The following is a 16,720-nucleotide window of genomic DNA, read 5'->3' on the forward strand; positions in this document are numbered from 1 at the left end:
CCTCGAAAATGTGGCTAAATAGAATGGCATTACGCCTGGGCAGGTGGGCCGGCCCACCCACAGTTTCCGCTACCAGTTCACCCGAAACAGTACAAGCCAGCTGAATGCCACTTCTGTGTGGATCATTGCAAGGTGTTGGTGGGAAAGAGCAACATACTGTATAATACAAAACATTTGCTAGACCAATTCTCGAATACAGCCCACCTGTCTGGAACCCGCACTGCATATCGGACATTAATACAATGGAGCGCATTCAGAAATATTTCACAAGAAAAGTCCTCCACTAATCTGCTCTCAACAAAATACCTTATGCCACCAGACTTGAAATTCTGGGTTTAGAAAATTTAGAACTATGCCACCTTCGGTATGATCTGAGCATAGCTCATAAAATCATCTGCTACAATGTCCTACCTGTCAATGACTACTTCAGCTTCAACCACAACACTACACGAGCACACAATAGATTCAAACTTAAAGTGAACTGCTCCAAATTCAATTGCAGAAAATATGACTTCAGTAACAGAGTTGTTAATGTCTGGAATGCACTACTTGACTCTGTGGTCTCATCCCAAAACCCCCAAATTTTAACCTAAGTGGCTACTGTTGAGCTCCCACGCCCCCCCCACCCCCGTTCCTAAGAGGTCTGTAAGGGGCATGCATAAGAGCATCAGCGTGCATACCATCCCTGTCCTAATGTTCCTTTTAATTTATTCATTTTATGTATTCAATTCATGCTTATACTTATATATATTATTTAATATGTACTTGACAAAATAAATAAATAAATAAATAAATAAATAAAATAAAATAAATAATTGAGGGGGAAAAAGACACAGTACAACTGAAACCAACAGCCATACACACATCTTATAGGAAGCATTATACACACTGCATAACTGCAACTCAAAAATCAATGCAAAGCATAAACCAATTTTTTAAAAAAAATGTTGTCTAGAAGCAATTTTGATGAGTTTTTAGCCAGCAAATATATCATAAATTTTTATATTTGTTATAAATATACACCAATGTTATATTTGATCTAAATATACTAAACGGACGTCAAAAGGTTTAATTTTTTGAGGCTTAGGCTTAGCAGCAAAGGAAGTAAATCACAAGATTATTGAAAGATTCCCAGCTGTCAAGGCAACCTGAAATCACAGCTTTTTGTATTCTTTATGACAATACAATGAAGCTAAAACCCAGAGCCTATTAGGGGAGAGGGAAATATTTGCAACCGCCCTTCGAATTTTCTCTTTCTAGCTAACCCTTCCTCCCTTCCAGAAAATTGTTCCATAATAGTTTCTTAAGATGTTAGTGACACTGTGGATTTCATACCACTTTAATCATTACTTCGCCAGCTCAGGGTGCTTCATTCAGTGATCCTACAATACATACCAGTCACACCAGGAAGAGGCTTAATGCTTCCTTCTAATACATGGCTCTGCAATCTTTTTCTTATTAACTTCAAAAGTTTGCAATCCTATTATCACTTCCTATCAGCTGAATGCTGGCAGCAGCCGGGAAAGTTACACATCGCAAGGGTAAACAATGAAATGAAATTTCTCATCTCTCTCTCTTTTTTTAAGGGAACTATGAACAAACAAAGAAATTTGTACAGAGAAGAAAAAAAACAGCCTTGATTTAAAAAAAAAATGAAACAAGGAAAAGCTGAGATTTTATTGTTTGTGCAAAAAACTACAAGTAGATCGGTCACTATGTAGGAGCAAGAAATTCATAGTGTTTGGAATATTCTCAGGGGCCCTGCATAGAAGCAATCATTTTGCCAAGGAAGAGGAAGGGAGAGAGAGATAAAGGGATAGAGAGACAGATGGATAAAAAGATGATAGAAGATAAATGATCGTTAGAGAGATAGATGACAGATCTATCTGATGATACATTAATAGGTGGATAGAAGATAGACAGACACATAGAAATGATGATGGATAGATAGAATTGATAATATCTAATTAGTAGATAGATAGATAGATAGATAGATAGATAGATAGATAGATAGATAGATAGATAGATAGACAGACAGACAGATTATGATCATGATCATTGTGGACATCTCAATGAAAATCCAGAGTGCAACAGCTATCATTTATTTATTGATTAAATTTATTTGCCACCCTTCTCGCTGTCATGTGACTCTGGGCGACTTACAATCTATTAAAAAGGACTCCATGCTCGCAATCATTAAGCAGGGAATTGATAATAGAAATGCCAATTTAATTAAGCCATAATATAGGAAGGTTATGGTCTCTTGGACTGAAGAGGAATATTTTAGAGCTGGAAGATATATATATATACCTTAGTGCATGCTCAGCGAATCAGTTGTTAAACCGGTAGAGATCCCACCTCTGTGTGTGTATGTATGTATGTATGTATGTATGTATGTATGTATGTATGTATGTATGGGTCTGCAGCAGAGGTGGGTTTCAGCAGGTTCTGACCAGTTCTGGAGAACCAGTAGCAAAAATTTTGAGTACATAGGAGAAATTTTGAGTACATAGGTAGTAAAAATTTTGAGTACATAGGAAAAATTTTGAGTACATAGGTAGTAAAAATTCTGACTGGCCCCATCTATTCTCTGCCTCCCAAGTTCCAGCTGATCAGGAAGAAATGGGGATTTTGCAGTAACCTTTCCCTGGATTGGGGTGGGAATGGAGATTTTACAGTACCCTTCCCATGCTATGCCCACCAAGCCACGCCCACAGAACCGGTAGTAAAAAAATTTGAAACCCACCACTGGTCTGTAGGTATATGTATGGATGGATGGATATAGCATATGTGTTATGTATGGATACACTTTTGAAAGCAGGCAAAATTTCATTTTTAATGTGTGCCAGTGTGCCCACAGTAAAACATGACAATAAAGGTTATCTAAAAGGAACCCAAAAAGAGAAATTGGCTGAAACAGCTCCCTATGAGGAAAAGCTAAAACAATTGTGGGGCTACAGCTTAGTGACCGTTCAGAGTTGTGACGCATCTCCCCATGGTTACTTACGATCCAGATTCAAAGTTCTCATAGCTGGACTTTCCAACAGCCATATTTTGGATGTTTGGCAACAGGAAATCAGGAGATGAAAAAAAAAACAACCCTCAGTGTGTCACGAAAACAAACCAAATATGATTACTGACGTAAGCTAACCATTTTAAATATTACAGAGATTAGTTACTTACAATATTTGGATGGGAGAGCCTCAGCAAAACTCCAATTTCAGTTCTGACAATTTTCTTGTCAATCTGCAAAGAATAAAATTTACAATAATGTTGCTATACAGGTGGTCCTCAAATTACGGCCATAACTGAGCCCAAAATTTATGTTGCTAAGTGAAACATTTGTTAAGGAAGTTTTGCCCCCATTTTACGACTTTTCTGGCCACTGTTGTTAAGTGAAGCATTGCAGATGTTAAGTGAATAACCCGATTGTTCAGTGAATCCGGCTTCCCCATTGACTTTGCTTGTCAGAAGGGTGCAAAAGGCATTCACATGACCTGGGGACATGGCAACCGTCATAAATGTGAGTCAGTTGCCAAGTGTCCAAATCTTGGTCATGTGACAATGGTCATAAGTGTGACCATTGATCATAAGTCACTTTTTTCAGTGATGTTGTAACTGCAGACGGTCACTAAGGTTTTTCAGAAATGATTTTGCCATTGCGTCCTTCCTAGGGCTGAGAGAAAATGACTGGCCCAGAATCACCCAGCTGGCTTTGTGCTTACGGCCAGACTAGAACTCACAGTCTCCCAGATTCTGACCTTTGCCTTGACCACCACCTATTACGATACGTTAAGCATTATTTAATATTAAATACAGGTAGCCCTGGATTTACAACCGCAATTGAGCCCCAAATTTCTGTTGCTAAGCGAAACAGTTGTTAAGTGAATTTTGCCGACCATTCTTGCCAAAGTTGCTGAGGGAATCATGGCAGTTTTCAAATTAGTAACACACTTGTAAAGTGAATCTGGCTTCCCCACTAACTTTGCTTGTCAGAAGGTCGCAAAGGCAGACTGTTCTAAGTCAAGGACTACTTGAGATCATTCTCCTTGTATTAAAGATCAGGGGAGGAGTCGAAAAGATCAAGCTGGTAGGCCCAACCACTGTCAGAAGAAGGATGGGTTTCAATCAGTTTGGCTGCCATCTTGACTTTTTCGATACCTCCCTGAAGATGCTCCTTTTAACCTTCATCCATTCTTCTTGGCTATTATCAGCCCTTTGAGGTAGGCCAGGTCAAGATACAGATAGCACGTTGGAACTCTACCGACTTAGAATATACAGATAGTCCTTACTTAAAGACCACAATTGGGACAACTGTGGTCATTAAGTGTGGATATCTATATAGCCTAAATCAGTAGAGTTCCAGATTTGTGACATTCTGGCTAAAAACACCCATTTGGAAGAATTGGTTCATTGTCCCAATTTTGGTCATTAAGCGAAGGATTATCTGTATAGACTAAATCAGTAGAGTTTTAACATGCTATTCTTTCCTAATCTGGCCTACCTTAAGTACTAACAATAGATAAGAAAAACACATGAGTTTTGGTTGCTGAGCAAAGGGTCATTAAGTAAGATGCCCACGTGACTGCTTAGCTCAATGACCACAATCCCAGCATCCCTTGTTGCATTCGTTAAGTGATCCCATGGGTCATTAAGTAAACAATCCTTCTCTGTGTGAACCCTTAAGATGGCCTGGCTGAAGCAATCTTGGAGCTTCAGTGCTGTCACAACGGAGCTGAGCGATAGGGAGGAGGGATTGTGTGGTCAAAATAAAATACTTTCTCTTGGGAACCAAGAATGTTCTCACACCTGGCCGGAGGAAGGAGTGATGTCACCAAGCCACCAGAGGGTGCCTTGATTGGACCATGTGACTGATTGTTTGGGGTTGAGGGAAAAACTTTTACTTTTAATTAGGTGAAAACTGCCGGACCCTTCAGAGTCGGTTTTCACCAGATTTGTGCCAATATGATATGTCCAATAAGGCTATTCTTTGAGGAATTTATTCATCTGCCTTGGAGTTTAACTTAGTATGGGTCTATTACTTGGAACCTTGATACCAATGGTGGGATTCAGCCGGTTCGGTCAAACCGGTAGCTAAATTTCTGGCTGGCTCTGTCCTTCCCCTCCCTTCCAGGAGACCCCACGGACCCCATTTTGGCTCCCAGGTTAAGTGCAGGGAGGCTAGGCCCAAAACGGGGCATGGGAGGGGTGCCCCCCCTGCAGCCCGTTTTGGCTCCCAGGAGGTTTCAAGGAGGCCTCCTAGGCCCAAAATGGGGCACAGGGGTGTGTGCCCCCCCCCCATGGCCCATTTTCGCTCCCAAGAGGCTTCAGGGAGGCTCCCTAGGCCCACAATGGGGCACGGAGGGGGGGGACATATCCCCCCCACGGCCTGTCTTTGCTCCCGGGGTATGTGCGCAGAAGGCCGAATGATGTCTGTCACATCCCCTGGCCACGCCCACCATGGCCACGCCCACCCAGCCAATCATTAGGGCAGAGAACCGGTTGTTAAATTATCACCTCTGCCTGACACTCTTTGCTTATGCAGTTGCAGGGAGGAAGGGATTTTGAACTCATGCTTATAGGACTTGTGATGCTTAAAATCTTTCTTTCCCTGCCTCTGGGTGGCTTTCCACAGAAGTGGGGAGAGAGGGATTTTGAGGTACATCCATGCTTGGATTTCAGTTGCTGAGTGTCGTGTCCCACTCCTCCTCTGACGGCCGGGTCGGGGAAGTCTGTATCAAGCGTGGCTGAGAAGCCTCTGCAGCTTTGCCAAAGTCCTGTCAGAGTTCTCAGGGCAGGCAGGAGTCCAAGATGTGACTCCAGCAATCCAAATTAGACTTTGCCTGACTCAAAGAATGCCAGAAAGCAGATCCTTTATATAGGCCATGGGGTGTGGCTCCATGACTCAGCACTGATCCAGGCCTGCCCCTCCCTTCCTTTTGCTGACGTCGCCTCTCCATTCTCCGGAAGCGTGGATCCATCCACCCTCCAGCTGCCGGCAATTCCAGCTCGTGACTGGCTTCATGTTCCTTATGTTCACATGCTGTGGGGGAGGGGTTTATTTGCTCAGTTTGTCCGGGCATGGTGCCAGGACTGGGGGCTGGAGGCATGCCAGGCCATTCGTCTTCATTATCAGTCCCTGGCTGAGATAACAGGAGATGAGAGGGGTCCGGCTGCGGAGAGGGGGGCGAGTGAGGTTCAAGCAGGCGCGGTGCTGGGGGCTTTCTCCACATCAAATGAAGGCGAAAATTTGTGTCCCAGGATAATATTGTAGGATCCATTCTGCGTTGGTCACCAGGGCCAGAGGTTTAATCTTCTGTCTGTAGAGATTCTCGGTCATCCAGGTCACGGTTGCCCCAAAGGTGCTTTTTATTTTCAGGAGGTAACTGGACTTTCTTGTTTTTTCCTTTTGAAGATGTTTCGCTTCTCATCCAAAAAGCTTCTTCAGCTCTGACAGGAAGTGTGTCTTCCATTCCCCACTATGCTGTCAGACCTGAAGAAGCTTCTTGGATGAGAAGTGAAACGTCTTCAAAAGAAAAAAAACAAGAAAGTCCAGTTGCCTCCTGAAAAAAAGTCTTCTGAGCTTTCAGACTCGTGCTGGGAACTTCTCTCTACCGGAATGTGGGCTATTTTATGCATAGTATTTATGTGGCAGGTGGGACACAGTGGCTCAGTGGCTAAGACGCTGAGCTTGTCGATCGAAAGGCTGGCAGTTCAGTGGTTCGGATCCCTAGTGCCGCGTAACGGGGTGAGCTCCCGTTACTTTTCCCAGCTTCTGCCAACCTAGCAGTTCGAAAGCATATAAAAAATGCAAGTAGAAAAATAGGGACCACATTCTGTGCTCCTTTGGCATTTAGTCATGCTGGCCACATGACCACGGAAACGTCTTCAGACAGCACTGGCTCTTCGGCTTTGAAACGGAGATGAGCACTGCCCCCTAGAGTCGGGAACGACTAGCACATATGTGCGAGGGGAACCTTTATCTTCACCTATTTATGTGGTTGTGTGTGGCTTTTTATTTGTTGATTGGGATGTTGATGGTTGGCTATTAAGTCTATTAAGTTGGCTCTTGTTTTCTTGTGCTGCCAAACCCTCAGCTACTAAGTACCTGATAAGAAATTTCTCTGCATCCTTCTGTTTAGCTTTCAGGAGGGATTTTGAGCTTCCTGCCTGCTTGGATTTCGGCTGCTGAGATCCCAGCAGGCGTGGATAGGCCAGGGACCACTTTCAGCCAGCCCCAAAAGATGACAGGTACCATCAGCTTGCAACCTTCCCTGCTGGCTTCCCCATTGACGTTTTGGGGAAGCCAGCAGAAAAAAAAAGTGGAAATAGTGATCACATGATTGTGGGGAGCGTGCCAATTGGTTGTAAGTGTGAACCAGGTTGCGTGACAACCTGATTGCAATCATGTGACTGCAGGCGGGTGTGTATGTGTGTGCACATTCTGCAAAAGTTGGAAGCGCTTTAGTGGCCATAAAGCAACCTTTTCAAGGCCATTGTAATTTCAAACAGTCATTAAGTAATCAGTTGTTAAATGAGGACTGTCGGTCATAACAGAATCTTTGAAGCCTAACAGGATTTCCCCTTCCTTCCCTCCTTCTACAGGGTTAAAGTAGAGTCACTTTAAATTTGTTTCTAATGTTCTATTTCTGTGCTGGGATTAAATCATGTACCGCTATCATGTACGTTTTCCAAGGTCACATATGTGATTCTCTATAGTACTATATTTCCATTATTTGTAATTTAATAAGATACTGAGAGCTCCAGATTTTGGAAGCTAAAAGGTTGCCTGAGTCACCTGCAAACACTGGAAGGAAAAAAAAATCTAAACATGATTTACAGAACAGATTGCTGGCTTATCAACATGTGGATTAAAATATGGTGGATTATGCAGAACATTTTGAAAAAGAAGATCAAGTTTGTTCCACAGTTCTTTTTATTAGGAATAATTCCAGATTGCACTGTTATAGAGACAAAACTGATTTTGAATTTAATAACTGCTGCAAGACTATTGATTGCACAATATTGGAAGAAAGAAGATTTACCTACAATTGGAGAATGGATTAGTAAAGTATCAAATTTAGCAGAAATGGCAAAAATTTCTGCCTACTTGAAAGACTGTACACAAGAAAAATATATTTTGGAATGGAGAAAGTGGATTGATTATATTCAAAATAAGTATCAGATTAAAAAATATCAATTAGTTTTTGAGTGAAGTTAGGAATTGCTATGTATTAGAGTTTAAGAAAGAAGGGAATTGATAGTGTGATGGTGTGAAATGGAATATGTTTTATGTTATATTTTAGATTATGTTTGTTAGTTACAATACCCTGTATTCTGTTCTGGGAAGTCTCGGGGAAATGGGGGAGGGAAGGTTATAAATTGATTGATTGCCATTGTACAGGAATAATGGTAGAATTAAACAAGTTGGAATGGTGTAAAGTCGGGACTGCTCGGTAACCACTCCCGAAGGGAAAGGGTAAGGAAAGAGGAGTAAAGACGGAAGAAAGTAGGTAGGCAGGTAGATAGGTAGGAAAGAAGGGAGGGAGAAGAAATGATAGGAGGAGAAGAAGGAGGAGAAGATAGAGGGTTAGAAAGGATGGTAGTGAGAAGTGGGAAAGAGGAGGGGAAGTAGGAAAGCGAGGAGAAGGATGGTGGGGAAAGTCGAAGAAGGATGAGAAGGGTAGAAAGGATTAAGGGAGGGAGTGGCGGTCGAGCAGGCCTGATTGAGCATAATTTGAGTATAGGATCGATTGTTGGATAAGTGATTGTATTGTACACTGGTCAAATTGTGGGAATTATTATGGAAAATAAAAAATTTTGCCTGGGAAAAACAAAACAAAACATGTGAATTAAGCTTCTCTTTCCAGTAAGAAGGTAAGAATGAAGATTTTTGAGCAATATAAACAACATTCGGGCAATTATTCTGTTCCAAATGTAATCTGCCAGGCCCTTTCAACCTTTTTGTTTTAAAAAAAGTATTAAGTTATTCCATTAACGGAATATAATTCTGTTATTTCTGTTGTAAGCATGTATACTTCTCTTGTGCTAATTAATTTAGTGTAATAAGATTTCTTTGTTTTAAAATGACATTTGAAACCAGAGTATCCTGGGAAGTTACACCGAGCCTCAGAGCATCTATAGTGGGTGGGTGTGAGTAAAAATGAAGGTTGTGATTGTGTGGTTATGAATTCCATTTTGACTCCCCCCCCACCCCGCATGTATGCTTCTGCAGCCACCATGTTCCCAAACTCACCTGTAGAACTTGCAATGAATTACCATTAGGATGCTGATGATATATAATTACAAAATAAAAGTAGTCCTCAATCTTCTATATATATAAAAAATGGCTATGTGTGTGTGTGTATGTTCCAGCATAACTGTAGAACGCCTCAAGCAATTTCAAACAAACTTGGTACACAGATGACTTACTCTCTGGAAAAAATTACCGTGGGGGTAAGACATCCCAATACCACTCGGGGTGTGTCTATGGGTGTGTGTTCCAGCATAACTCTGGAATGCCTGGGCCACTGAACTGGAAAGGAATGAATTATATCTATAGTGTCAAATCACAGTACTTTTTTTAAAAAAGTTTTTATTTTTCATTTTCCAACAACATATCAAATCACAGTACTTTTGACAGTGATCGTATGCATTTTGGATTTAAGTTCTGTTAAGATACAGCCTGTTGTGCCTTAAAATGGCTTCTACTGTACTGCACAGTGGAGTTACCATGGTAACGGCTTCACAGTACTCCACAGGGGGCTCCCTCTGGTAAGGGGGATTGGTTCTTAAAAACAAAAACAACAAAAAAGGGGGCTCCCTCTGGTAAGGGAAATTGGTTCTTTAAAAAAAAAGGCCCTCAGCTTTAAGCAAAGAGGGCAAGTTGTTGGGATAAATAAATACCCGGGCAACGCCGGGTTATCAGCTAGTTTACAACTAAAATTAAGATCAGAATTTCCATTGCTAAACAAGGCAGTTGTTCAGGGAATCGTGCCTGATTTTTATGAACTTTCTTGCAGTGGTTGTTAAAGTGAATCACTCCGATTGTTAAATGAACCAGGGAGTCATTAAAGGAGCCTGGCTTCGCTCATTGAATTTGCTCATCGGAGGCTGGCTTGGAAGGTTGCAAATGGCGATCGCATACCCCAGAACACAGCAACCACCGTAAATCACGCCAGTTATCAAATGCCCAAATTTGCGTCATGTGATTGTGGGGATGCTGTGATGGTCGTCATAAGGGCGAGGACTTTTCTTTTTCAGTGATGTTGTAATTTCAAATGGGCACTAAACTAATGGTTGTAAGTAAGAGAACCCCCTGTACTTTCGTATGATGCTGGTTTTGTGTCTTTTGTATTGTCCTTTGTTTTTAAATGATTTAACAATTGTAAACTGCTTAGAGTCATTGAGAATTGGGCATATACATTTAATAAACTATTAATACTGTTATTACTTTGTTGTTATTGGTTTTTTTTTTTTAATTTGCATTTATATCCCGCCCTTCTCCGAAGACTCAGGGCGGCTTACACTATGTCAAGCAATAGTCTTCATCCATTTGTATATTATATACAAAGTCAACTTATTGCCCCCAACAATCTGGATCCTCATTTTACCTACCTTATAAAGGATGGAAGGCTGAGTCAACCTTGGGCTTGGTGGGGCTTGAACCTGCAATAATTGCAAGCAGCTGCTGTTAATAACAGACTGTCTTACCAGTCTGAGCCACAGAGGCCCTTATTGTTATCATCATCATCCAAGGTCATACGGTTAGTCCTTGACTTACAACAGGGATGTCAAACTCAAGGCTTAGATCTGGCTGGCCTGGAAACAGCAAAAGACCGGCCCCCAGTGAAACCGGCCAGCGAAAACAGAGCTCAGGGTGGGTAGGGGGCGCTTTTGGTGGCAGAGGGCTAGCAAAACAAACTAAAAGCAAAACAAAACAAAAGGAGAAATGTTTCCCCTTTCGCATTTGAGCATCCAAGAAGGGACAGGAAAGGAGAAAGGGAAAGAGGAAAGACCAAGGAAAAGATGGGAAGATGGGAAGAGAGCAAGGAAAAAGAAACGAGACTGAAGAGGGAAGGGGAAGGAAGGAAGGAAGGAAGGAAGGAAGGAAGGATATAATGTGAGGGAGGGTCTCAGGAAAGTGGTGCCCCCGACATAAGTGACATCATGCCTGCGGCCACACACCCGCAGCCCTCAAACACAACCCTGATGCAGCCCTCAATGAACTAGAGTTTGACACCCTGACTTACAACATTCGTTTAATGATCATTTGAAGCTATAATGGCACAGAAAAAAGAATCTTATGAACAGGCCTCACACTTATGACAGTCCCATGATAATGTGATTAAAATCCAGGTGCTTGGCAATCAGCACGTATTTAGGATGGTTGCGGTATTCTGGGATCACAAGATCACCATTTGAGATCTTCCCAGCTGCTTCCAACAAGCAGAGTCAACGGGGGAAGCCAGATTGGCTTAATTTATTTATTTATTTTATTTATTAATCACATTTAATTACCGCCCTATCTCCCGAAGGACTCATGACCATGTCATTCACTTAACTGCAGGGATTTGCTGAAGAATAGTGGCAAAAAGGTCATAAAATGAGGCATGACTCACTTAACAATCACCTTGTTAAGTAATGAAAATTATCATCCTAATAGTGGTCATAAGTCAGGGACCACCTGCAGTCTCCTAAAAGGAGCACTTCTGTGACCCAAGCGGCATCTCCTAGGTTCATAGCTTCTGCTTGATCGTTAGGTAAAGAGCATTGGTGCACCATAGCTAGTCCTTCCTGGATCTAGAACAGGGGTCTCCAACCTTGTCAACTTTGGTTGGTAAAGCTCTTCACAACTTAAAACCATCGCTTTCTATTGGACCTGATGGTCTATGTGCATATTTCTTAAAAAAACTTTCCATTAATATAGCTGAACCCCTAAGTATTATCTTTGATAAAGCTTTCACTACCAGTTCTCTTCCCAAACTTTGGTCACTAGCCACAGTCATCCCCATCTTCAAAAAAGGAGACCCCAGCTTAGTCGAAAACTACAGACCGATCTCCCTTTGCTGCGTCACCTGCAAAGTCATGGAATCTATCATCAATCAATCCATTACCTCACACTTAGAAACTAACAACCTACTCTCCAACAAACAATTTGGTTTCAGGAAAAAGTTATCATGTAACTTACAACTTCTCCACTGCAAAAACATATGGACTTCAAATCTAGATCAAGGCAAATCAATAGATGCAATCTACATAGACTTCTGCAAAGCTTTTGACTCAGTAGTACACGATAAACTTCTCCTTAAACTAACATCCTATGGCATCTCAGGACCCCTCCACAAATGGATATCTGCTTTTCTGTCTAACAGACAACAAGTGGTCAAAATTGGCAATGCTTTATCAAATCCTGTTCCTGTCAAGAGTGGCGTTCCTCAAGGCAGCGTCCTTGGACCAACACTCTTTATTCTATACATTAATGATCTTTGTGACCATATCTCAAGTAATTGTGTTCTCTTTGCTGACGATGTCAAACTATTTAACACCACAGACAACACTTCTATCATTCAAAACGACCTTGACCATCTAACCGCTTGGTCTAAAATTGGCAGCTCCAAATTTCAACCAGCAAATGCTCAGTCTTACATATAGGAAAAAGAACTCTAAAACTAAGTACATACTAGATGGACATTACCTTACAGACGACCCCATCCCGTTAAAGACCTTGGAGTTTTCATGTCAAATGATCTAAGTGCCAAAGCCCACTGCAACTACATAGCAAAAAAGCTCTAAGAGTTGTAAACCTAATTTTGTAGCTTCTTTTCCAAAACACCACACTACTAACCAGAGCATATAAAACATTTGCTAGACGAATTCTAGAATACAGCTCACCTGTTTGGAACCCTCACCACATCTCTGACATCAATACAATTGACCGTGTCCAGAAATATTTTACAAGAAGAGTTCTCCATTCCTCTGAAAACAACAAAATACCTTATCCCACCAGACTTGAAATCCTAGGCTTAGAAAACTTGGAACTCCGTCGCTTCGACAAGACCTAAGTTTAACTCACAGAATCATCTATTGTAATGTCCTTCCTGTCAAAGACTACTTCAGCTTTAATTGCAATAATACAAGGGCAACCAATAGATTTAAACTTAATGTAAACCGCTTTAATCTAGAATGCAGAAAATATGACTTCTGCAAAGCTTTTGACTCAGTAGTACACGATAAACTTCTCCTTAAACTAACATCCTATGGCATCTCAGGACCCCTCCACAAATGGATATCTGCTTTTCTGTCTAACAGACAACAAGTGGTCAAAATTGGCAATGCTTTATCAAATCCTGTTCCTGTCAAGAGTGGCGTTCCTCAAGGCAGCGTCCTTGGACCAACACTCTTTATTCTATACATTAATGATCTTTGTGACCATATCTCAAGTAATTGTGTTCTCTTTGCTGACGATGTCAAACTATTTAACACCACAGACAACACTTCTATCATTCAAAACGACCTTGACCATCTAACCGCTTGGTCTAAAATTGGCAGCTCCAAATTTCAACCAGCAAATGCTCAGTCTTACATATAGGAAAAAGAACTCTAAAACTAAGTACATACTAGATGGACATTACCTTACAGACGACCCCATCCCGTTAAAGACCTTGGAGTTTTCATGTCAAATGATCTAAGTGCCAAAGCCCACTGCAACTACATAGCAAAAAAGCTCTAAGAGTTGTAAACCTAATTTTATGTAGCTTCTTTTCCAAAACACCACACTACTAACCAGAGCATATAAAACATTTGCTAGACCAATTCTAGAATACAGCTCACCTGTTTGGAACCCTCACCACATCTCTGACATCAATACAATTGAACGTGTCCAGAAATATTTTACAAGAAGAGTTCTCCATTCCTCTGAAAACAACAAAATACCTTATCCCACCAGACTTGAAATCCTAGGCTTAGAAAACTTGGAACTCCGTCGCTTCGACAAGACCTAAGTTTAACTCACAGAATCATCTATTGTAATGTCCTTCCTGTCAAAGACTACTTCAGCTTTAATTGCAATAATACAAGGGCAACCAATAGATTTAAACTTAATGTAAACCGCTTTAATCTAGATTGCAGAAAATATGACTTCTGCAACAGAATCATCAGTGCTTGGAATACTTTACCTGACTCTGTGGTCTCTTCCCATAATCCTAATAGCTTTAACCAAAAACTTTCTACTATTGACCTCACCCCATTCCTAAGAGGACCATATATGGCATAAGCGCACAAACGTGCCTACCGTTCCTGTCCTATTGTTCTTCTTTTCTTCTTCCTATATATGTTTATATGTGTATATACTATATAATCTTTTTGTATGATGTTGTGACAAAATAAATAAATAAATAAATAAATAAATAAAAACTTTTAAGCCAGGCGGACTTCAACTCCCAGAATTCCCCAGCCAGTTTTGCTGTCTGAGGAATTCTGGGAGTTGAAGTCCGCCAGGCTTAAAGTTGACAAGGTTGGAGACCCCTGATCTAGAAGATCTAGCAATAATGACTCTTACTTTGATCTAGATGTGTCTGGACTACTACAATGCACTCTTTGCTGGGCTGCCACTGAAGATTACTACAAGGCTGTCAAAACCATTTCATTGAGATAAACTTCTGAAGAGCAGGTGAGATTACAGATAGTTCTCAATTTGCAACCACAATTGACCCCAAAATTTCTGTTGCTAAGGGAGACATTTGTTAAGTGGGTTTTGCCCCATTTTATGACTTTCTTGCCACAGCTGTTAAGTGAATCAGGATTCCCCATTGACTTTGCTTGTCAGAAGGTTACAAAAGGTGATCACATGACCCCAGGACACTGCAACTGTCATAAACGATTCAACGATGATGAGTCACTTTTTTGGGTGCTGTTGTAATTTTGGCCACTAAATGAAGTGTTGTAAGTCGAGGACCACCTGTGCTACTGTTTGGGAGGTTCAACTTGTTTTATTGTACATGATAATGTACATGTTGTACATGATAATGTACATGTTATATGCTGTAAAGCACCCAGAATGTTGCAACTGGAGTGTAATATAAAAATGTATAAAATATATGTATGTACGGTAGCAGCCAAAATTGTGGAAACCTTTTGGGAAAAGTGTATTTTTGAGGTTTGGTGGCTAATAAGACCACTTTTGGGGGGGAGTTTCAAGATAATCATATTCTACTGGTGGAATGGCCTGGGAATAGCCCAGACCTTAACCCAACTGAAAATCTGTGGAACTGACTAAAGAAACTTGTTAGTCGGAAGTGTCCCAGCAATAAAACCCAGTTAACAGAAGCTATCATTCAATCTTGGTTTCACATTATAACAGCTGCGGAACTAAAAGACTTGGTTCACTCCATGGGAAGACGTTGTAAGGCCGTAATTCCTGCTAAAGGTTACCCAACTATTAAGTGACATGGTGATAATTTTTGTATATCTTGTTTTTTCTATGGTGATAATTTTTGTATATCTCGTTTTTTCTACGTGTTTCACTTTTCTTCTTTATACTGTAACTGCTATTCTAATAGCAAATCCTCCATAAAAGTTATTGCATTACATTCTTGATTAAATTATCTTTCCATTGATATAATTTTATGGTACAACTCAAAAAAAAAAGGTGGTGTTATTAGCCATCAAACCTGAAAAATACACTTTTCCCAAATGGTTTCCACAATTTTGGCCACCACTGTATGTATATATGTATTTTAAAAATTGACGTATCCACACACTAGGGCTTAGGTTGTTTTTTTTTTAAAAAAAACCATAGGCTTTAAGGATGATGTAAATGTTTATAGTTTCCCAGCTCTCACTGAACGCATTTCTGGGAGATAGGTAATTGCCCATGTCTGGAAATTGCGTTTGCGTATGATGCAATTTTCAAAAAGTTATTACCAGAGTGGAGAAGATGAACAATTCTGTTGCTGTCAGAGAATCTAAGGTAAATGAAAATTAAATTCAGTAGTGATTTTGGTAATGATTTAGTAGTTCAGTTTATCTGCTGATGGGTTTATCCATGAGAATACAGTAATAGAAAATCCAATCTTTAAAAACAGTGTTTCTTAAATCTGACAGATGTGAAGACTTCAACTCCCAGAATTCTCCAGCTAGCTGACTGGGGAATTCTGGGAGTTGAAGTCCACACATTTGAAAATTGCCAAGGCTGAGAAACCCTGAACTAGTATCTCTGCTTTAAAAATGATTCAGGCAGCCAGAGCAGAACCTTTTATTGGAAAATACTGGGGGAGCAATCGGAGTCCCATAGGTGGGGAAATAAAGATGGCGGATACTGCATTGCAATCCAAGCCTAGGCTATGAAAGGGGCAGGGCTTGGATTATGACATCACAACCACTGTCTTGCCTGTTCTGGGCTACACAAAAGGGGTGGCGCTTTGATCCTTTCTACCCTGCAGATGTTGCTGAGAGTTACAGGTAGTTGTTGTGGTCCGCCAGCAGCCTGCAGAGCTGGCAACGGAGTCGGACAGCGATGAGGCTGCGGTGAGGCCAGAGCCATTGGGAAGTGAGGTGTGGACTCCAGAGCCTCCAGAGGCTGACAGTAGTGAGGCAGAGGAACAGGAGGAGCCTGTTCCTAATGCACGCATGAGAAGAGTGCCAGAAGGCAAGAGAAGCTCAAGCAAAAAGGACAACTCAGGAGGAGGGCCAAGAGATGATTGGCCCCTCCCATAAAGCT

At 41.1% G+C, this 16,720-nt stretch overlaps 1 protein-coding gene across 2 annotated transcripts in view; it reads right to left on the reverse strand.

Annotated features, from left to right (window-relative positions):
- Positions 1 to 16,720, reverse strand: part of LOC131188317 (calcium/calmodulin-dependent protein kinase type IV-like) — an 81,675-nt gene that overhangs the window by 37,236 nt on the left and 27,719 nt on the right. The window contains exon 3 of one of the 2 annotated variants that reach the window (XM_058163519.1): positions 3,184 to 3,246. The exons of the other annotated variant lie outside the window; for it this stretch is intronic. Within the exon in view, the coding sequence (XP_058019502.1) occupies positions 3,184 to 3,246 (63 nt within the window). The remainder of the gene's footprint in view (positions 1 to 3,183; positions 3,247 to 16,720) is intronic. 2 annotated transcript variants of the gene reach the window in all.

This window comes from Ahaetulla prasina, chromosome 1 (assembly GCF_028640845.1).
Source record: "Ahaetulla prasina isolate Xishuangbanna chromosome 1, ASM2864084v1, whole genome shotgun sequence".
Lineage (NCBI taxonomy): Eukaryota > Metazoa > Chordata > Lepidosauria > Squamata > Colubridae > Ahaetulla > Ahaetulla prasina.